Raw genomic sequence first — 21582 nt, 5'->3', positions numbered from 1 at the left:
TCCAGAGATTGCTTCTAGAACTAGATACTCTCAAAACCAGATTTTAGTAGCGACTAGGTAAGTATGCATTATACATTTTATCAGTGTTGAGATGGCAAAAAAGGGCAGAAAAGGGTGTTCGTCTGTTGCCTACTGCGACACGAGGCCGTTTCTTCTAGAAAACCGAAATAACCAAAAGTTCCAAGGAGGGACGACAAGAGCAGTGCTGGTTCAGACCACGGCAGCACCCACCCTGTGGAATCATCCGTACTATTTGCCGCTTTGGGCAGCAACGTCGGCAACGGCTCAGGGGTCATGGTCCAAAAAGACCACCGGCGCACGAAAGAAGGGACGAGAGATGGCGCGTCTCGGCAACACCCGCAAAAAAGGGACTTGCATCTTTCAGATGCAGGGACCCAGGATAAATGTTCAGACTTTCTGCCAATTGATCACGGCAACTACAAAACTCTGCATCGTAACGACGACTTGTATCGTATCTTTCGTTTGAACATCTGGCAGAGTATTATTTGAAAGTGTTGTAAAACCAAATCATATAATTCCCCTGCCAGCCACAATTGCAATAGCAATTCTGGTTGCCTAGCCCAAGTGACCAGATGACTTTTCCAAGCCGTTCACATCCCATCCAATTGTTGCTTCACAAGCTCAGCCGAGGCGAATATAGAAAGCCCTGGCTATCAGGTTAATGATAAGCAAGCAATCCAGCTGCCGGTGTAGGTAGAGCCATGTTCAACATGGCAATTACACAAATGCGCCAACGCTTTGCCCATTCTCGAAACAAATTTCCCCCAAATCCAATCAAGAAAACAATCAGAGTTCGAAGCGTACCACAACAGAATAGCAAACTGAAATTTTCCTAGTCCCCCCGTCCCATACTCCCCACAACCACACACCCCTCATCTCCTCGACGGCTTCAGTCTCCCACTAGGATGCGTAACCTCCCACTCCTTCCTGACCTCGTCGGCGCCGTACTTTCCTTTTCTGCCCCTGACGTCCTGCAGATGCTGGAGGAACTGCGACGAGATCTTGAACTGGCAGTGGACCGAGTACACCTCGACAGTCTTGATCCTGGCACCACCACCACCCCTCGAACCGCGGCTACTACCACCAGTGCTACCGCCGCTGCTCTTGCTGCTCACGCTGCCGGCGCCGCCACCACCTCGCACATCCCAGGGGAAGCCGTCTCGGTCAAAGAGCTCTGCTAGCAAGGCGGCGTTGCGGGAGTCGGTGCAGTAGACAAAGACGTTTCCGGGCTCGGGGATGGTGACGTAGAGGATGCCGAAGCTGTGCGAGGACTCGCCCGTCAGCAGCTTGGCCGCCTTGAGTATGTCGGACCGCGCCGTACCGTGCGGTAGGCCGTCTAGGTGCACAACGACGCGCTCCACGTAGTCGTGCTCCGGCTCGCCGCCCAGCCGCGGTGGCGGCCAAATGTCGTCGCTCGTCCCGTGCGCGTAGCCCCACTCTGTTTTGAAAGGCGGAGGACCGACCTAGAGAAAGGGGTTCCGCCCGAGTGAGGACGGTTTCGGGTTAGCTGATGATGTATACATAACACAGTATATGATCGAGGGGTACAGGAGAAGAGACTAGGAGATCAGGATGAGATGGACCACATCCCAGTGATATTGGCTTCCGGCTATAACCCGACTCACACTTAGATTCAAGGCCTTTCTTGCCAGCTCCACCTCCAGTTCCTGGTGGTTAAAGGCGTCCTGATAGATCAACGTGCGGTGACCCATGGCTGCTACTGCTAGGCTTTGCCAGGTATCTTTGAAGATATAATGTGATGTGATGTGAGAGAGGAATAAAACAAAGTATGCTAGTCGACAGAATAGTAGCAATGGAGAATTGTTCCGTCAAGCAGACAAAGCGCAGTATGGAGATAACAAGGCAGAACAGAGGTGAAGATCCAAGGTGCCGAGATTTCGAGGGCTTCTATAACTAGAACTAGACAGACCAAAATCGCAGGGAGCCTACCCAACGCCTGCCCATACGAGACACCGCTCTATCGGGCTACATTATATCCTCGAACAGGCTACACGAGCCCAGCTGCCCAAGTCGGTGAAGGAATCTGAGTTTGCCGATGGGCTGGGGGAGGATGTGAGCGTTTCACAGCACTAGCTCCGTGCTCCTTCGGTGTGAGGAAAGACCTGCAACGCCCGCACTCCTGAGAGGTTGAGGAAATTATCCGTCACGGGTTGATCATCAGAGTCCAAGAACGGCCTCGGAACCAGAGAAGTCCATATAATTCCACGTGTTGCATTTGAGCGTTCATGGGATAAGTATGCGGCTAGTTTAGTCGGGAATCCCAGATGCGCCATATTCTCGGCAGACTCGGGACACCATCGCACGGGCTGAGGTTGCTGAATGGCTTCCAAGGCGTCCCGACCCGACCAGCATTGAGCCTAGTTGATGTCATTATTATCCCATGGGTTGAGTGGTAATCAAGCCAGTGGTCAGTTGCCAGGCCACAGGTGTGTACGTTGATTTGCTCACTGTCTCCTGTCAATACCTGTTCTGGATACTTCGTCTCCGCAGACAAGGTGTTGCCGGCCTACCATGTGTGACAACTACCACCTAGGTAACGCGCTCAGGGGCACCACAAGTTGAGGCTGGGGCTGGGTACACGTAGCGCAAAAGTCCATGACAGACACACGGCTTCTACGGCTGTGCCTTGTCGTGATATTGTTCCTGCAGGAAATCCTGAATTCTCCGACGCTGGTTCGTGCCCTGCGTTTGACACCAATGCCGTGATTTCATATATTTGCAGCCCAACCCACATTCGCTGAGCTCCCTCTCGTCAATATCGTCAGGCTGATAGGCAGATGCAATTTCCAGCGTCATATACTTGACGCCGGATTTGCCTCGCGTAGCTCGGGAGCCTGCTTTGCCAACAAACGGGCTGAGAAAAAAAAGAACGAACAGCAGTGGCAAGTCACAAGCCCACGCTTTCGCCCGACGGCATGTTTCCTTTCTTTGACGAAGCTCAAGCAATCTGCTGGAAGATCTCATTCACCCACCCATCGGAGAAGGGAGCTTTTTTGAGAGCGGCTGGTGCTCGCTCATATGTCGACTATGGCGAGCTCAAGCCAGTGAGTATTAGTTGCCTCCTGTCGGTGGCCCTCCATCCAACACCCACAGGCGGAATCCACGTCGGAAGCCTGAAGATTTTATGACTTCCTCCCAAGCATCGATATGGACCCGTCCAATCAGCCCTGTTATGCGGATACCCGCACCCCGGAGCGTGCGACGAGTCAAAAGAATCCTTCCACCGCCGGGACTAGACCTTCTCCCGCATGACACAATGTGTCAAACCTTCGCGGCCTTGTTTGACGACACGCTTGTTGCAACCACAGAAGAAAAAAAAAAAAAAAAAAAAAAAAAAATAGCCACCCAGTTTCACTACCTTATTTCTTTTTCTGTGTCGTTTGCTTTTTTCTGTCTTCTTTTATTTCCCAACCTTCGCGAGCGCGAAATGACCAGTCCCCTTCAACGAGACTTATCTTCGGCTCTGTGTGGTCAGCGGAGATTGCAAGCGGGTAATCGCAGAGCCAGCAGGCCCTGACCGCCCTCTTCCCTCAGCCAAGCCTTTTGTACGCATGGCCGGTACCGCCCGAGCCTTCCTCCTTCTCCATTGCCACCGGGTACTAGAAGTCCATTGATTGTCGGTAGCATGTCTGATCGAGGACGTTAGAGTCGATCACTCATAGCATTCGGGCTAAGGCTTGTGAACTGGCCTAGCTGCCCAGGTGTAACATGATCTGCAAAAAATAAAATGTCTCCGGACTGCTTCTTTAGCAGTGTAATGACAAACATCATACCATCGGCATAAAGGGCATTCAACGCCACCCGCCCGCCGCCTCGTATATGCACTCCGCAATCGACGTGGTGACGGTTGTTTTGGGAAATCTTTCAAAAAAGAAAGGATAGAATTTTAACTGTGGACATCGGGCGAGAGGGAAAGGATGGGCACATGGGTGACAGCGTTGAGCCAGAATAAGTAAGATAAAAAATATATTGACCCTGAACAAGTCAGGGTGTTGATCAAAAACAGTTGGTTTCGGCCGATGAAGCAAGCGCCATTCTTTCTTTTCCATAACAGCAAGACAACCAGTCTCCCAGGACCCAAAAAACACCAGATCTAACAATGACAAGAGACGATTAAATAGCAATAAGGGACGCAAAAACGCGATATGTAAAAAAGAAACGTGGGCAGGAACCAGCCATGGCTTGCTGCCCACAGGTAGTCAGTCGTTATGTTGACTTATCCTAGGCACATCCGTGAGGAGTGTCACCAGCGTAAATATCATGCCAGTCAACAGTAGGAGATATATCATGTGTGACGAAAGGAAAGTGGAAAATGGTGAGTAAAGAAGGACAAGAAAAGAAGTTTGTACTCCCAAAGGGGGAAATGTGAAAAACAAGCCGTTGCTCCTGCTGGGTACAAAGAGCCCTTCCATGGACTGCTTTCTTCCCGCTGTTCAAATGCTGCAAACGCTCCCGTCCGCCCCTGTTTTTCATTCCGGTTTTTTTGTTGGTTTATTTCTTAGGTTTGCGAGTATCGTCATTTGTCGACACCCGTAATTTACCGCACCTCGGTGACGCTGACGTTTTCTCTCCTCCAATCTTCGGCTTGTCGGCTGCCTGAAGACTTCGATAGAGATCCAAACCCGGGCATGGATGAGAACCGGTTCAGCTTCTTGCCGGGCTTGTGCGTCGGCGATCCGGAAGGCACGTTGTCTGTCGTGTAGGAGCTCCCTACAGTGTTCGACTTGCTGGGCGACGTCGAGGTCGAGTTTGTGGAGCTGCCAGTTGACGCCGGAGTGTTGTAAATGTACTCGCCGTCCACGTACATGGCATTCGACACAAAGGTGGACCGGCGGTTCCGCCTTTTGGTGTAGCGCTGCTCGAGCCTAAAGAGCTCAATCCTGGCTTGGATGCGTTCAAAGATTCCGGGAGCCATTTTAATGGGAAGTATATATGACTTTGACTTTTCTTTTTTGGTTCTGTCGTCTGCCTCTGGCGATCCAGTCGTTTCTGCGTGTCTTGCGTTGGAGGCTGTCGGTGCTGGGGGCGACGACCTTGTTGCGTCGCTTAATATAAATAGGCTGGTTCAGGCTCGCAGAGCTCTTGCGTCAGGGAGCGTGGAGACTATAAGCTACGTCGGAGGAATAGGCCGTGATGTCGTTGGCGCTGTTTAGGTCGGGTGTCAGGCGTAAAGGTCGCCGCTAGGCACAAGTCCAAATCCAAAAAAAAAAAGTCGCTGAACACTCGAGCTTCTTATCGAGGCTTAACGGGTGGCAAGCTGCTAAGGGTCAGGTGTCGTCACGAAAATAATGCGAGCGGAAGTGGCGCCAGCTGCGATTTGGTGTTTCAGCAAAGCAATACCACCGTTGAGATATCGAGTCAACACAATGCGAGTCGTGGCTGTGTCGTGTTTCGCGGTTGAATCGGTTTTTTTGGGCTGAGTTATCAGGAATTCTTTCTTGGCTATTTTTATTTATTTATTTTTTGTATTTTTTTGCAAAGAGCGGCAAAGGGTTGGTTTGATGTACGAGAATGAGAGGACTCAAGGATTATATCCCGAAAATTAGGCGAGCATTTGTCAATCGCCTGCCTACCTTGGTAGAAGAGGAGCGTGAGGAATCAACCAAGAGAAAAAAAAGAAGAGGCTGCGAAAGGGTTTCTTGGTAATAACCCAAGTGGTAGGAAGATATGAGATGAGATGAGCAGCACGCCCGTCCAGGGAGTTGACCAGGGAATCAATGAATGCATTGGGAAGTGGATCCAATTCATCCAATCGCTGATCCGACGGTAGGAGAGAACTGCCATCTTGAGGCAAGCTCCACGGGTTTTTTGTCTCTTTGGGGGGAGACCAGAAGCCAGGCAAGGCAGGACCCACATCCAAACACATCTTGGCAAGCAGTTGCCAAGCCGGCGTCGCAGTTCCCCTTGCTGCTCTTCTCCACTTTGTCGCACTCAGAGTGTTTACAGCAAGGACAATCCTTCGCGTTTTGTTCCTCCTCTAACCTCTTTGCGCCTGGATATGCGGGGTCCTTGCAGAATATTGGCCTGGGGTCGACATGCAGCTCGAGAAGGATAGATAGATGGTGCGAGGTCGTTGTACCTACCTACCTGTCTATTGCAGTAGGAAGTATGCCAGTAAAGTACTTTAGTCGCAACTCTACTATGTACGTTACATGAACATAATCACACCTACCCTACGCAGATAGTAGGCAGGGAGGTACTGTAGACCACTATAGAGCAGCAGATGTCCACATTAGTCTGTCTGCTCGTGCGTCAGGTCTGTAACAACACAATATTCATGCATAAAGGTATTGTCGGCTAGGGTACAAGCTAAGCTCAATTGCCAAATCTTCGATGTTCAATTCAAAAATAAAAACTAAGTCGCGTTAAATATCTTACTTAATACGAGTACCATCGTGGAAAAATATCCTTTTTCGCACGACGTTTAACCCCTCCCCTATTCCCGTGCTGGGATTACTTGCCATCCGATGTCACATTCATGCAGATTCACGCCTCATGAAAACCACGAGAGCAAATGCAGGGGCAGAGGGGCGAAGAGCTGCAGAACATTGGAACACTGCACCCGATGTCCCCCCATCACAAGTTTGAATGCGGGGCTTGTGGTGGATTCGCGAATAACCTTTCGGGCTAGGGACGGGATAAGCGCTAGCCAACTTTCTTTTTCTCCCAGATTTCGCAAACGATTTCCATTTAATTGGCGGCACACTGGCAGTAGGCGTTTTTTTCCACCACAATTCAGTACTACGGAGTACGTAAAGTGTTTATTATTTGGGTCCATCGGTCCGCAATGGGCCAGGCGACCGATTCGTTGTTTTCTACACTAATTACTCGCCTTTGCACTAGGGCTAACGTAGTCTACCCGACGAAGTACCTAGTCTTGCTAGTTTTACAGTAGTCTAATCCAAGACCTCAATCAATTTACGTGGTAGAAAGTCGCCGACTGGTGGAGGGGTGTCGCGTGGGGGGAGATCCAACCTTCAAAGGGGATTTAATTTGCGAAGGAGTGCGACAATGCGGGGGTCTGTCTACCTTGTCACATGCGGCGTCTTTATCTGTTGGCGGCAGCCGGCTCACCCGCATCCAAAGGAAGGGACGTACTGGTATAATCCCGACAGGCCGACGGCATATTATGTGCAGTTACTAGATAGACCAATTATGGGTAGGTAGCTAGGTACCTATCACCTCTCTAGCCCGATAACGGAAACATAAAAATATCAGCCGCCGGATGTGCCTTTCATGGCGAGATATTGACTTGCGTGAAAGCAAGATGGTGCACTAAATCAAGCCCAGTCTCCCAAATTTCCTCAACAGGCTGGTTGGTGGTCAAACAACAAAGGTCCTTTGTTTCTTGCAAAAGTCACGAATCATGGAATCACCAGGTATATTCGTCTGATATTTAACAAGCAAAAAGAGGGTATAAAATCCTAATCAAAAAGAAACGCCCCACAGCAACCTTTCCACGAAGCGATGGTGACATAACCTGAAAGTTCACATGCTCCCTTGCCCCCGTCCTACCAACTGATTAACTCTTTCAATTCGGTCACCTTTCAGGCACTCCGAATTCTCATCCCAACATATGTTTTGCATATCCTTTACCTGACGGTCTTGTCATCCCCAGGGATGGAAGGCTCCTCAGCGTGTTCGACCCCAAGTCTGGGACTCATCACAGGCTGCGTCTGCTTGGCATCGACCCTGTCGTCGACCTTGGCGGCTATGGGAGGATCGGCGAGGTCCTCATCTTCGGCCAACTGGTACAACGGCGGAAAGCTGTCGACGTCCTTGCGTAGGATGTGCTTCTTCAAGTACCACGGCAACTTGTCTGTGTAGTACTTGGCGTGGTCGCGGTTGCTCACTCCGAAGACCATGTCGAGCTCCTCGAGGGTGAGGTTCTTGGTTTCGGGCAGCAAGAAGTACGCAAAGATCCAGCCAAAGATGTTCCACGCCGCGTACCAGCAGAAAGCACCAGTGGGACCAAAGGCCGTCTCCAGTGCAGGCCAGGAGAAGGAGATGATGAAGTTGAAACCCCATGTGATGGCAGTAGCGCTACTCATACCGATGTCGCGGATGTGCAGCGGGAAAGCCTCGGCAGAGTAGGTGAAAGGAACAGGGCCCTCTCCAGGTGAATAAACCATCATGAAAAGCTAAAGGCCATCTTGTTAGTTTTTCTTTTGTCGTCGGATTTCCACAAAGAGTGCGCCTGATAGTCAACCAGAAAACTTACGTAGATACCGGTGGCAATGCATCCGAGACGCGCTGGGTTATCTTCCGGGATGAAGAATGAGAAACCGGTAAAGAACAGCATAATAGCCATGAGCGGGAAGGTAACAAGAAGTAGGTTGCGCCGGCCAAAGGTATCAATGGTGTATATGGCTGGTATCGCGAACAGGAAGTTGATTGCTCCGCCACCCAAGGAAGTAAGAAGCGCCGCGTTGCGTGAAAAGCCAGCGTTTTGGAAAATTGCCGTAGAGTAGTAAGCAATGACGTTAACTGTATTGGTAATTGGGCAGGGTCAGTATGAGATTTTTGTTGCGCCTATACAGCAAGCGCAAGGAGGTTTTGAGACTCACCTCCGCAGAATTGTTGCATAAACATGACAAACCACGACGACTGAGCGGCTCGGCGGTTACGGCGGACGGTGAAGAACTCCTTGAGAAGGTTCCGGCCCTCGCGCTGCGCTTGTTCAATTTCCAGGAGCTTGAAGGCGTAGTACATGTCTCGCGCGGCCTGGCATTCGAGGTACCGCAGTCGTCGCACCGACGAATACGCCTTTGTGAACTCTCCTCGCTCCATGTACCTGTTGGCACGCGAGTAGTTAGTTGTGATGTCCCGAGTGTTATAGAGCATCAAGATAGCCAAGTCTTACCATCTGGGACTCTCCGGGCAAAAGTAAACCTGGATCATGACGAGGAAAGGGGGGATTGAGGTTGAAGCCAGCATCCAACGCCACTGGGTGTTCTCGCCAAGGAAGTCGGTGTTGGCGAAGGCTACCGAGGCTACAAACCCCAACATGATGCCAAACGCAGTCCACATCTGTGAAAGAATTAGTGTCATGAATATTAGTTTGGTGGAGAAACCGAGAGTGTAACTAACCTGCCACTGCATAGTAAGTGCACCCCTAATGGCCTTTGGTGTGCATTCGGCAGAGTAGACGGGAGTGGTGCTGGACTTGGCACCAACAGCAAAACCAAGAGCAAATCGAGCGATGAGCAGGTTGTACCAGGTGTCGGCTGCTGCCATCCAGAACCCAGTCACCGTAGACACAAAACAAGAGATGAAAATTGTTCCCCTTCGTCCAGTCCACTTGTTCAGGATGGGGTTCGTCCAGCAACCAATTAAGGCCGAGCAAAGGTAGGGGGCTCCGTTCAGTAGACCTCGCATAAGGTCGTCGGTGATGTTGAATGTCTCATAGTAGAACTCCTGGTAGTCTGTCAATATGGAGACTCCATCGTGTCTTTCAAAGGGCCCAAGTTGCTCCACGTACCTGTGCTCCGTTGACAGCGGTTTGATCCATTCCTTGTACGATGGCACTTCCCGCACACAAGGAACAAAGGAAGTAGAGCATAAACGGCTGGTGCCATCTGTTCTTGACCTCCTTGCGAAGGGTTTCCTTCTCCTGCTCGGTGATGATATCTAGCTGCTCAAATGCCGTGTCGTTGTTTTGAACCCTGGCGAGCATGGCACCCTTCCTGAAGGCCTCGCGGTGCTCAGTTAGACCCTTTTCCTCGACGAAACGGTCTGCGTCTGCAATGATCTGAGCGTCTGTCATTCCGGCCAAGGGGTTCTTGAGCAAGGCCCCAACGGTGGCCTTCTGCTGACCGGCTATCTGGTTGGAGACGACACCGCCCTGTCCAGAAATGGCTCCGCTCTTCTCGGCATTGTTGTAAGTAGCAGCTGTGCTGCCACTACTGGACCTTCTTGGGCCTGAAGAGTCGATTCCGTTGTCTTCTGGGGGCATGGGAGCCTCATCGTCCACTCTTGGAGGCGGCATTTTATGAGGTGGTGTGTATAAAGACCTCTTGTCGCCTTGCTATTAAACTGAGATAACACGAAACCCTTTGATAACAAGGCAAAGGGCAAAGGGAATTTTCCTATGACCCTAGGGGTATCGATATGGAGAAGGGATGCAAAAGAGCAGATCAAATATTGGCATGTCCGCCAACCTGGGGAAGGAGAACGGCGTATTTGAAGAATCTGGTTCTTCCCCAGACCCCGGATCTCTCTCCACACTTGGAAGGCCCGATTATTTCTTCAGGTCACACGAGTAGGTCCAAGAAGAGGTCAGAATACGCCAAGATAGGCCAAGATGCATGATGCTGCTTGTGCCAGTCCGTTGGACAGGCTAGAGATGGGCACCGGCAAGGTCGGGCATATGCCGAGAAATGACATTTGGTGATTTGGGAAAATACTGTGTGTGGGTCACAAATAAATAGTCCCAGTATGTTACAGACCGACAGAACACTGGGAATCATCAGATATCTAGCATGGCTACTGTAGGGAGGTAGAAATGGTTTGCACGGGCGATGGAGGCGAGTTTTGCTTCTCCAGGCGTCGACCGTTTCCTGGCAGGCTTAGCCGAAGCCTTGCAACGAGTATACATGTACAACTTTGACGGACGAGCGAATCGATGAGATGGGCTTCCATGGTGGGCAGCCAGTACCTTCCAAGTGGACGGGGAGACAATATCCCAAGATCTTACCAAGGGCTTGTCCTTTCAGGGTCGACAGAAGCAAGAAAAAAGATATGATTGCCGTTGGTGGCGGATAAAGGGCCAGAAACCCTGAGAAAAGACCCTTCCTCCTTGGTTTCTCGTTGTTTCTGACTTTCCGTTGCTGACACCCGAGAATGACGCCGTCTCTTGGCACCTCTTAGCAAAGCATGTGGTTGCTTACGACCGTCGATGTTGGGCTTGGTTGGAGCAAAGTGCGTAAAAAATCAAGAACGGTCAAGATGAAAGACAGCCTTGACAGCTTAAAGGGCCGACAAACGTCATTCCCAGCTTCAAGGCGTGGGCCGCAAGCGGAGTCACAGTGCCGGTACCCGCCCGGTTGTGGTGGACACTCGGGACAGCGGCGACATTGTGGGCGGGGTCCGCCGGGGTTTGTAATGCGCGGCGATGGGGCGGTTGGGCTTGGTTTGTATAAAGATCGCCAAACGTGCAGATTGAATCCTTCCATATAGCAAATGGCATGTCGATGCCGTCAGCTTGCCTCTTATCGCCTCACCCAGTCCGACAGCCCGCTAATTAACGGGGGATCGGACTGGAAAAAGCCCAGCGATGACATTGAAAGGGAGTTGAAGAAGGTTGGTAGGCTTTGCTTGGCGGATGCCAATCGCGACGGGGGTTGAAATTTGCAGAACCGTACCGGGATTTCTCAAGCATGCTGAATGACGTCAGCGCTAAGATGGCCGCATTCGCTGAGTTGTTCTTGCCCTGCTCCTTTGTTCCCTTTTGCTTTTCTGTCCGTCATCTTCCTCATAATTACAGCACACCTAAAGACGGGAGTTTCATGGCTAGCAAGTACCCAGGTGGTTGATCAATTCATGTTTAAGCAAACCAGGCGTGGCGTAATGATCTCTTCCGCGCCAATAGAAAACACAACCTCACCTGGCAACCTCGTGGTATTTACTTAGCTGTGAGGCTTGGATAGGATTGTCTGAGCTTGTGTTGAGCTTTTTTCGATTCATCAGCCAGGGAATCTACGGCAAAGTTATCCCGCGACCTGGGTTGTACTGTAGTTGCCCAGAAACTCAGATCCAACTTTGCCACCATCTTCACACCATTAAAAACAAAAGGCTGCAGACATTAATATGACCCAAGAGACCAACCAAGTGCGATCGGGACCCCAATCCAACCCCAAGATCCCCCACGTTCCTGGAAAAATAAACAGCGGCTTGGTGGGATATCTAGTGCCTGGAATTGGACACACACAATCACGTATCCGCCTATTGCGTCAATCTCAACATGCAACCCTCTTCACAAAAGTGGTCCTGCATACCAACATGTGGAATGGAGAGCTGAGATCCCCAGACTACAACCGGATCAGGGTCCAGAGGAGAACACAATATTCCCCAGAGGCCTAATCTAGACCGTCGCCACATGTCTTTGCCAAGCAAATCTTGATGACTATCTAGCGGTTATCACTACGGACCAGCGCATAGTTTTAGACAAACCTCATTCCTCGGGGTCGCCCACCAGCTAAAGGATGGGATTTTGGGAGCGAAATCTGCAAGATTTCGCCGAGCCTTGGACGAAACCGGAAACAGTAGAGAGATGAACTGAATTTTCTATGTAGCCGCAGAGCAAAGACAACAGCGGAATTGCAGTCAAGTTATAGAAAATGACTTGAAGTACGCAGGCTCTCTCTTGATTCGACTTCTCATCGCTAGCCATAGCAACGGCGTCCAAACGAATGCGATGTCCTCAGTATTTAAATGAAAGCCGTCGCCAGGAGGATGGCCGAGATGATATGCCTTCCAGCCTCCAGTTGTGATTTCGTCTCTGCTGTTTGTGATCCCACATCGAAAGCAACCAAATCACGATCTCCAGGAATCGTGCGCCAGGCCGGTACCAGCGTCCCAAGGCCGCCATTAACCAGTCCGAACCTTTGACCTTTGATCACCATAAAAGGGAGTAAAGGTAGTCACGTTATGCATAACCTTCACCTGCTCTTGTTTCTCACCGCGGCCATCGGTCCCGCTGCAAGCCCCCAGTCGGGCGTGGTGTCGGCGATCTCATCGACCGGAATCTCTGCCTTAACCAGCTCCACCAACCTCGAATCTATACCCCTTCCTCCACCGCAACTCAGGCGAGAAACACAACCGTCACCCGAATGCCTCGAAGTCAACGGCGGTGAGCAACAGTGCTGCCGGGCTTTGCAATCAGGAGACCAAGAGCTGGTACGATGGCTTGCGAAGATTTACGGATACAACATGACGCCTGACGTTGTCAACGGCTTGAAGTGTAAGTTATCCATGCATTCTTGAGCAAATTAAGTGGGCTGAGCTGATGGCCGCTGGTTGGGCGTGCTCCAGGCGATGGAGACGTTGAAAACTGCTCTGGAGTCAAGATGTGTTGTCGAGTTACCAAGTTGGTGAGTTTCGCAAGTCCTTTGACCTCTAGACAAAAAAAAAAATGCCAAGAGAGTGTGTTGATACTGAACCCAATCACTGATAGTCCCCCTTACTGTCGATGTGGTGCGAGTCACCCAATGACAGGAAACCATAATACGCTGCTGGTTAATGTGGATGGAAAGCCGGGAATCAGTAGGAGACGAGAAATAATACAAAGAAATAATGGCAGGTGTTTGAAGTAGAGCGTTTCTCCTTCTAGATAGTCTTTCCCACCTCTATTTTGCCAATGCAGAATGTAGTAGTACAAATTGAACGGGCCGACCGTATCCCCAATCAACTCAACAGCAGCCCGTGACGTATATGCCCGCCGAACCGACTCCTAACACAACAGTATATGCTTTATGATGGTACATCATATAAAAACAAGAAAAGAAGAGAACCATGTGCAATGTTGTAAATGCTGACACATTACTTCTTGCGTTTCAAAGTCTTGGCGGCCATTTCAATCAGGCCGTCCTTGGCTTCGGAATCAGGGAAATGGCTGATGGCCTCAATGGCCTGCTCGGCATACCTCTGTGCAAGGGCACGGGTTTGCTCAATGCCGTCACTCGCGAGGACAATCTCACGTGCCTATAATATTCAGTCAGTAAATTGATCAAGGGCAGCATGTGTTGAGCGATATAAGCCTTGGAACACTCACCCTTGCAACATCACCCTCCTTGGAAAATTTGCGTCCAACAAGCTCACCGAGCTCCGGGTGGTTCTTCCAGGCAAACAGCAATGGGGCAGTTGCCAGACCAAGTTCCAGATCCGCGCCGGCCGGCTTGCCCAAATCGACCGCAGACACCGTGTAATCCAGCATGTCGTCGACCAGCTGGAAAGCCAGGCCGAGGTTTTTACCAAACGCGTATGCGGCGTCGACAGTTTGCGCATCTGCGCCACCCAGCAGAGCTGATGCGCGGCAGCTCTTGCTAATCAGCGACGCCGTCTTGAGGTACGTCTTTTGCAGGTAGTACGTCAGCGCATCCTCGCTCCAGACCGGCCTCGACTCGTCCCGCGAGGTGTTCTTCAACTGCATAAACTCGCCCTCGACGAGGTTTGCAATAACGGTGGCCAGAAGCTCTGTGACCTCGGCATCACGTAGCCGTGCCAGCGCAACCGATGCCCTCCCAAGCAGGAAATCTCCTCCCAGGACTGCCATTTTGTTGCCAAACTCGAGATTCGCAGAAGGTGACCCACGCCTGGACTCGGAGTGGTCAATGACATCGTCATGCAGGAGCGATGCGGTATGTATCAGCTCCGTGATCTCTGCTAACCGTCTTTGCGACGGTAGGATATCGGGGTCTGAGTGGGAGGACAGGTCGGATTGGTTGTCCAGGGCTTGAATCGAGGAGGACGGGTTCGCATCGCCGAGAATTCCAATGGGTGATATTGACGTGTCGATGCCAGCGGCGGACTGGATGTATTGTTGCCTTGGTGCTTTCGGACAGAGAGATGTAGCTCTTGACATGAGAAGCACGATTAGGGGGCGGACGTGCTTGCCCTCGGCCTGAGTATAGTATTTCGCGACTCGGTCAAGTGATGGGTGTCCGGATCCGAGAAGCTTTCGTATATTGCCGGTCAAGAACTTCATCTCCTTGGCGACAATACGTAAAGGATCGATCCCAAGGTCTGTTTTTGTGGCTCTGCTGATGGCGTTGGTGACTACATTGCCGGCCACCGAGACGGCGGCGGCCCATGCCGAAGATCTCCTCCTTGATGAGTGATATGCAGCTATCGATTGCGGCATTAATGGTGACCTTACTGCCGCCACTGTCCTTGCGCACTCAGAACATGTTGGCGTCCACCTTCGAGTTGAGGTGGTTGTGCTTCGGAAAGCCGATGCTCCCGATCGCAACATGGCGCGTCGAGTGAGGGCACAGGGAAAACAATTGATTTAAAGAACAGGAAATTATGGAACAAAGCAGGACAAGTGATTATACAGAAGGATTGTTAGTAAATGAGGGGATTGTTGGTCGTCATGTGCCAAAAGAGCGTTGAGCCGCTTTCACCAAGCCCGTACTGGCCTCTCCCTGAAATTTCCAGATCGAATTTAATGTGCTAATGTTTTTTTTTTCTCAAGCAGAATGCGGCTGCAAGTCCGAACTCTCCCGCCTAACTGCATTGAAGGGTCCATTATTTCCCCCAATCGGTGGCTGATAGCCCCACCATGGCGCAGTTTGCCTGAACATCATCCTTGTCTGCTAACTCGATCGGACATGGCAATCGGTAACGAAATGTCTTGATGGATTGAATACCCATCAAGCTTCACCAAATCCATTAAATTAGGCGCCAACTGGTGAACAAGCCCGCGTCATGGTATTGCTCACAATAACGCCCCAGATATCCGATGCGATACAAGCTTGGAAAGCGGCAGAACCCGACGACTCCTTGCGATGCGATGATGGAGAACCAAACCTCGATGGCGCCGAAGTGGGAAACCCCATCACGCACGCCCAAGTCATCGACCTACGTAACAAGTTGAAAAGTAAAGGGAACATGGAGTACACACTGGAGAATCTCCTGGTTGGATCTCGAGTTTACTTACCGCCTCCGCCGCCCAAGCCCGAACCCGTAAGCAGTCCACGTTTCCGAGCTGTTCCGGGAGACTCCGAACATTATGCTAACCAGCAGCGGTCTTACTCTCAGTCGGACGAATACAAAGCCTTGATGGCACGACTCCGAAGAGAAGAGGAGGAGCGCGCATACGAGCGCATGATCAACCCGCCAGCCCCAACCGAGACCTTCGGTCAGCAGTTTCCAGGTGCCCGGTCGTTCGCCGCCGTCAACCAACCCCACAGCAAAGCAGACTTGGGAGACGATGCCGAAGATGTGACCTATAACGACGTGCACCGGCAGCTTATGCTTATACTCAACTTCCTCGTCAGTATCATAGGCGTCGGGGCGACGCTGTGGGTGCTGGCGCGCTGGTGGAGCACTCCCGCGCGGCTGTTCCTCACTATGGGCGGGAGCCTCGTCGTGGGTGTCGCCGAAGTTGGCGTGTATTACTTTTACATATGGCACCTGACAGATGCTAGCAGAAAGGACAAGAAGTTCAAGGAGCAGAAAGAGGTAGTCCAGACGTGGGTTGTTGAAGGTCTGAGCGTCCCTGAGCCCGTAACGGTTGGTGGTCGGGAAGGACAGGTTGATCCTTTGTCGGAAGATATCGGAGGGGCACGGCGGAGGAAAAGAAGTCCCACAAGGCAGAAAGCATGATTAATACACAGGCTTTCCGTTTTCTCGCATTCGAACTCTCGACAATTTGTTTCCGGGGTGTAGGTGTCACGTGTTTGCTCGATTCGCCGTGATCCAATGACGCACGGTGCTCCACCCAAACACGGATCGCGACTCCACCGACACGCCATAAACATTCACGCGTTAAGCTGTGCTTCGCTGTGGGGCACACCTAGGATGGCTCTACCTGCCGTAATATTTGTAACCTTTGGAACCAGATCGACCTCATGCGGCACTTCAGTTCACCTGTATGAAAGAACTCTAGCTTATTTGGCATACCGAAATTTGTCGTTCTAGGATTTCAGTCAGGCTACTAACGGTGATTTGCGAACCTCTATCAGCGGCGCGCGCACCTGTCGTGCGCGAAGCTGAGACGCGCCTTTTATCCTTGGTTAGATCCCACTTCTCAGGATGAACCCCAGGCCCTCGATGGCTACAGAAGACATTGCTACTACGGCCGAGACTTCCTTACCCCCAAGAAGGCGACCGCTACGAACATATGGGAAACGAAAGGCAGTTATAGAACGCGACTCGGACAAGCCTCAGCCGAAGCGAATCCGGGTCCCAGAAGCTATACAGGCTACGGAGCCCCGAGGCCACCCACCAAGGATTGAGTTGCCGTTCGAGGAATCTTGCATTTACGTTCGAACGTCGCCAACTCCATCACCATCCCCGTCACCATCTCCATCTGCATCTCCGGCCAAAAAGGCTCCAAAATCCTCCATATTACGATATTTCAAGAAAACCGCAGCTACCCCTGCACCCCTTCCCAGTCCGACAAGGTCACAAACAGCCGACCATTCAGAAACACCCTCGTCGCCTGTGATCTCCCCTCCTCCCAAACGAAGCTTGCGCGCTCCTAGACGACTTACCACTCGGCCATCAAGAATCATCGACGCAAGAGATGACAGCCCATCTGATTCTATACATGATACCAACCGGTCTACTGAAACCCTAGACGCGGACCAATTTTCTCCGGGAAATGTTCGAACCACGATAAAGGAGGACTCGGCAAACCCGAGAAGGACGAAGCCATGCGACTGCCAATTCAAGCCCTGCTCGCACCAAAACAAGCCGGGCTCTAGGCGGGCCGTAAAGTCGCCCACTAGCACCATCCAAATGACACTTAGTCTGTCAGCACGGAGCAGCAGTATCACACAGTGTCGGGAATGTGACATGCTCTACAACCCACTACACCCAAGCGACGTCAAAAACCACTCAAGACACCATGCCGCATTGGCCAAGATCAAGGCTCAAGGCTAAGATCTGCATGTCACTCGGAGGATTGAGTGGAGGAGTGAATCAAATTGATGGCCAATATTTGTGCCTTTTCATGGAAGCATAGCGTGCGTACTTAGATATTTGCAATTATACCCAATTTACATTTATGTTCTCTACATGTTTAATCAAGGCTTGCATGAGCGTTTGCAACAAGAATCAACCTGATTTGCATGGTGTTCAAGGCTGGGTTTGGAATCGCTCACATGTCGAGATTGGAGGTACTGTGACGACCTGTGTTTCGTTCATGTTCCCGCCCTATTAAGAGGTTAGCAACAATTTTCAGATCCAGCAAAACACATCGCTCCTTACCCTGAAACTGTAGGTAAATGTCCAACCGGACCCGGCACCGCCGTGTTCGCCCTTGTTGTTGACCACCACGATGCCGGATGAGACGGCAGGGTACTTTCTCACCATCCGCCTCACGGCATCGGCGGCGGCCTGCTTGGGCGTCATGCCATTGCGCATATTCTCAAGCGCCTGGTAACATGGCAGGAAGCGCAGCATGATGTCGCCGTCTCCTGTTGCGCCGCAACCACCTACCTCGTCGTCTTGTCGCTGCGTGTCAGCAGTGCACAAATGATAAATGATGCAAAATCCAAGCAAAGGCAGACACATACCGGCATAACTCCCCGAGCCAACAATAGGTCCATCGCCAACCCGGCCAGGGACCTTGAAGCCAGCACCGTTGGTCGAGGTCGCCGCGGCCATGGTCCCATCCGCCGCGATGGCGATCATGGAAATAGTATCGTGCGACACCTGCGAGTCAGCACGGGTGAGGAGCGGCGGCGGACCCGCAGGCGTCACATACGGCCCGCACGACGTCTTTGGATCCGGCGTGACGTTGACGCGGTAGTTTGGCTGGCAGTTGTTCTCCCGCCAGGCTTTGCACCGCTCGCGGGTGGCGTCGGTGGTCAGATCCTCCTCGCGCATGCCGTTGGACACGGCAAAGGCGGTGGCCAGGTCGCCGGCCAGCAGGCTGTGGGTGGTGCGGTCGCGGACGGCGCGGGCGGCCGACACGGCGTTCTTGATGCGGCGCAGACCGGCGACGGCGCCGGATTTCATGGTCGCGCCGTCCATGATCATGGCGTCGAGCGTCGTCTCGCAATTTTCGTCGGGCGAGCCGCCGAAGCCGACCGAGCCGTCGCACTGGCGCGCCTCGCAGGTCGAGCAACCCACTTCGACCGCGTCCAGGGCCGCCGTGGCGGAGTCGGACCTGCGGATGAAGTCATAGGCTGCGTCCGTGGCGGCCGTAAAGGGTCCGCCCCATGTGTTGATGACCATGGGCAGACCGGGCGACGGCGCCGCTTGGGACAGGCCCAGGGCCGTCGCGGCCACGAGCAGCAGCTGCTGGTGCAGGCGAGAGGACATGGTCGCTTGTGTCAATGGGATTGGAGGACCGGGTTAGCAATTGACGGCTGGAACCTTGGGGTGCCAATTTGCAGCTCTCGACTTTGAGGAGAGGAGTCGCTCGATTGATATCTTGACCACATCGACCCCGCACGCTTCAACTGGATACAAGCCCAATCCGGGCCCCAAGATAGTCTACCTAGTCAAGGATCTTGGTACTACGTAGTATAGTAGATAGTTAGGTAGCATGGCGGTGGAGGAATGGATTGGCGCACTGCTTGATCTGGAAGGTCGAGCGGGAACCCATCGTCTGAACCCTGTTCCTCGCTCGGTTGAATCGACACCGGCATGGCGTACCAAGAGACAATCCACGGGAGGAATTGGGGGCCTTTGTTGGAGAATTAATTGCCAGTGATTACAGATGAAGGTCACGTGCGCTGGGGGAATGCGGGGTAATCCACCCGGCTGCCCAATCTGTCTGTTTCTCTCCGATTTTTCTGTTTCCTGTTTTCTGCTGTGGGTGAAAATATCATATCAAGTCTCAATGAGCAAGTTGGGCTGCGACTTGATCTTATTTTCTTGAAATAACTATTATTAATTCTTTTGGGATATATACTTGTCGCAACAAGCATGCGACGAGAAATCATAGCCTATTTTTCCTGACGATGGATATGCGCTCCCTGTCTTTTCTAATTCTTCGCAAAAGCCCAAACCCAAAAAAAGTGCCACCAGATGATCATAGTCTCGTTTCATTATGTACGGGAGTAGACTTCCTAGTCTACAAAGTGCCATGCATCCTCCAACAACACCTCCTCAAGACCGGCTGGGAATCGGCAGCCGACCCGCGACAATGTCCTTCTGGGCCTGGCGCGACAGGTTGATCTCCTCAATGATCATGTGCTGCCTCTCCTGCTCGAGGTGCTCCTCCTCCGAGGCATCACCGTACCAGACCGCGGCGTAGATCTCGATCCCGGAACCTTTGTCGGCGTGCTCGGGGAAGTCTGTGCCAGTGATGTCGCGCACTGCGATGTGCAGGATGCCAAAGATGGTGCCGTCAAGCAGCACCTTGTCCCCGGCGAACTGGATGGGAAAGTTGGGCAGCTTTTCGAGCATGTCGTAGTTGTGCTGGTTCACCGGCTTGAAGTTGGGGATCGTAAAGTGCGTGACGACGCCGCCCCAGCCCTCGATGATCTCGGACGACAGCGCACCCGTGGCAGGGTCGGCCACCGTCGCCTTGTAGTAGTGTTCGGCATTGGCGTCGTTGTTGGCCAGGTCGGCCAGCGGGCTTGCGAACCACATGGCAAAGGTCTGGGCAGTCACGTTGGGCAGGAACGCCAACGTCCGTCCGCTGGCCGCCTTCCACTCTTTACCGGATGAGCGGGCGACGATGTCGCGCCAGAAAACGTCGCCCTTTTCTATCTCGGGCTTCAGCAGATCCTTGAGCGCCTGGGGTCCGAGCAGGGTCTTGAGCGTGTGCAGGGCCGTCGACGATGTGTTGTACCAGTACTCGTGCCAGTGCGCAGCGATCGCGGGCCCAGAGGTAACGAACGTATGGCCCTCGACGACCTGGTCGACCTGTGCTGAGGCGAGGCCGGACGCTGTGGCCGCCATGGTTAATATGGTCGACAGGCGAACCATTGTGTAGGTATTTGGATTTTTTTATGGGACAGGGAGGGAGAAACAGATTAGCCGAATAAGGTAAGTTTAGTGACTCGGATTTCTCAGGTGAGCCACAGGTGACAATTAAAGGTGGGACTTGGACGGAAAAAGCGAGACAAACGAGGGGACTGCTGAATAGTTGATATTAACTGAGTCTCTTTGTTGAAGTGGCCGCCTTGCTTTTATATGCCAATCAATGGTGAATTAGCAAGTGGTTCACCGTTGTTGGAACGATCCATGAACGGTGTCTCGGCCGCTACCCCGGGATGTACATCAACTGGGATTGGTTGGTATAGGAAGCTGCGCAGGCTATTGACAAAGTGCCCAGTCTCAAAAAGTGGGATTGAAGGAAGCTAAGAAGGCCCCTGAAAGCAGGTCTCCCCGAAATGTTTGGGGGGGGGGGGGGGGCAGCCTTTTTTTTTTTTTTTTTTTTTTCTTCCACCAAGCTGGAAGCTGGTAAGCGGGTTGGACTTTGTACCGGGCTTGGCTCGATTACGACGTTGAGCCCGCCTTCAGCCGTATCTCCGCAAATCATGTCCCGTGCCGAAAAAGCGAAGTGGCCAAGCGAAAAGCCTCGCATCCATCCACCACTCACGCGTACCGAGATCCATGATACCGGTTAACCCCTTGTGAAAAATTCTAGCTTTGTTCTACCTAGCATGGATAAGTTTTCGACAAGGTGTATTTACTTTGGTGATAAGGAGGGTATTATGTGATAATACCCATTGGGATGGATTGGGATCCTTTCCCTAGTAAGGATGATGTCTACAAGGCAAGGAGAAAAAAACCAAGTCGACAATGAGAAAGTTCACAAGCCAGGCAAGCAACGATGTCTTTCTTCTCTGTCTGTTCTAATCAAATAATTTTTTATAGATACAAATCAACGGCATCTGTGGTCAGGAAGCTTGT

General features: G+C 52.0%; 9 protein-coding genes across 9 annotated transcripts; 3 read left to right on the top strand and 6 right to left on the bottom strand.

Annotated features, from left to right (window-relative positions):
- Positions 1 to 893: 893 nt before the first annotated feature.
- On the bottom strand, positions 894 to 1750 carry MGG_03339 (uncharacterized protein; the record flags this gene model as incomplete). Its single annotated transcript, XM_003716565.1, has 2 exons — positions 1647 to 1750; positions 894 to 1484 (listed from the first exon to the last, which is right to left on the bottom strand). The coding sequence occupies exons 1-2, from the start codon at positions 1731 to 1733 to the stop codon at positions 894 to 896; spliced, it is 678 nt and encodes a 225-aa protein (XP_003716613.1). The 5' UTR covers positions 1734 to 1750.
- A 1207-nt stretch (positions 1751 to 2957) lies between these two features.
- Positions 2958 to 3645, top strand: MGG_17112 (uncharacterized protein; the record flags this gene model as incomplete). Its single annotated transcript, XM_003716564.1, has 2 exons — positions 2958 to 3086; positions 3544 to 3645. The coding sequence occupies 2 exons, from the start codon at positions 2958 to 2960 to the stop codon at positions 3643 to 3645; spliced, it is 231 nt and encodes a 76-aa protein (XP_003716612.1).
- A 273-nt stretch (positions 3646 to 3918) lies between these two features.
- Positions 3919 to 5688, bottom strand: MGG_03340 (uncharacterized protein). Its single transcript, XM_003716563.1, has one exon. The coding sequence runs from the start codon at positions 4955 to 4957 to the stop codon at positions 4580 to 4582; it is 378 nt and encodes a 125-aa protein (XP_003716611.1). The 5' UTR covers positions 4958 to 5688; the 3' UTR covers positions 3919 to 4579.
- A 1676-nt stretch (positions 5689 to 7364) lies between these two features.
- Positions 7365 to 10906, bottom strand: MGG_03341 (plastidic glucose transporter 4). The gene is made up of 6 exons (XM_003716562.1): positions 9524 to 10906; positions 9133 to 9459; positions 8906 to 9072; positions 8610 to 8836; positions 8264 to 8529; positions 7365 to 8183 (listed from the first exon to the last, which is right to left on the bottom strand). Exons 1-6 carry the CDS (start codon positions 10028 to 10030, stop codon positions 7635 to 7637), a joined length of 2043 nt encoding a protein of 680 aa, XP_003716610.1. The 5' UTR covers positions 10031 to 10906; the 3' UTR covers positions 7365 to 7634.
- Positions 10907 to 12187: 1281 nt separating this feature from the next.
- MGG_03343 (hexaprenyl pyrophosphate synthase) lies at positions 12188 to 15186 on the bottom strand. Its single transcript, XM_003716560.1, has 2 exons — positions 13814 to 15186; positions 12188 to 13743 (listed from the first exon to the last, which is right to left on the bottom strand). The coding sequence occupies exons 1-2, from the start codon at positions 15011 to 15013 to the stop codon at positions 13582 to 13584; spliced, it is 1362 nt and encodes a 453-aa protein (XP_003716608.1). The 5' UTR covers positions 15014 to 15186; the 3' UTR covers positions 12188 to 13581.
- MGG_14879 (uncharacterized protein) lies at positions 12538 to 13534 on the top strand. The gene is made up of 3 exons (XM_003716561.1): positions 12538 to 13003; positions 13075 to 13133; positions 13217 to 13534. The coding sequence occupies exons 1-3, from the start codon at positions 12691 to 12693 to the stop codon at positions 13265 to 13267; spliced, it is 423 nt and encodes a 140-aa protein (XP_003716609.1). The 5' UTR covers positions 12538 to 12690; the 3' UTR covers positions 13268 to 13534.
- A 1142-nt stretch (positions 15187 to 16328) lies between the features above and the next one.
- MGG_17111 (uncharacterized protein) lies at positions 16329 to 17785 on the top strand. Its single transcript, XM_003716559.1, has one exon. It carries the CDS (start codon positions 16798 to 16800, stop codon positions 17647 to 17649), a length of 852 nt encoding a protein of 283 aa, XP_003716607.1. The 5' UTR covers positions 16329 to 16797; the 3' UTR covers positions 17650 to 17785.
- Positions 17679 to 19392, bottom strand: MGG_03346 (aspartylglucosaminidase). The gene is made up of 3 exons (XM_003716558.1): positions 18285 to 19392; positions 17977 to 18215; positions 17679 to 17922 (listed from the first exon to the last, which is right to left on the bottom strand). The coding sequence occupies exons 1-3, from the start codon at positions 19033 to 19035 to the stop codon at positions 17845 to 17847; spliced, it is 1068 nt and encodes a 355-aa protein (XP_003716606.1). The 5' UTR covers positions 19036 to 19392; the 3' UTR covers positions 17679 to 17844.
- Positions 19393 to 19475: 83 nt separating this feature from the next.
- Positions 19476 to 21012, bottom strand: MGG_03347 (uncharacterized protein). The gene has a single exon (XM_003716557.1). The coding sequence runs from the start codon at positions 20650 to 20652 to the stop codon at positions 19828 to 19830; it is 825 nt and encodes a 274-aa protein (XP_003716605.1). The 5' UTR covers positions 20653 to 21012; the 3' UTR covers positions 19476 to 19827.
- Positions 21013 to 21582: the final 570 nt, after the last annotated feature.

Source organism: Pyricularia oryzae, chromosome 4 (assembly GCF_000002495.2).
Source record: "Pyricularia oryzae 70-15 chromosome 4, whole genome shotgun sequence".
Lineage (NCBI taxonomy): Eukaryota > Fungi > Ascomycota > Sordariomycetes > Magnaporthales > Pyriculariaceae > Pyricularia > Pyricularia oryzae.
This window is presented reverse-complemented; position numbering and strand designations above follow the sequence as displayed.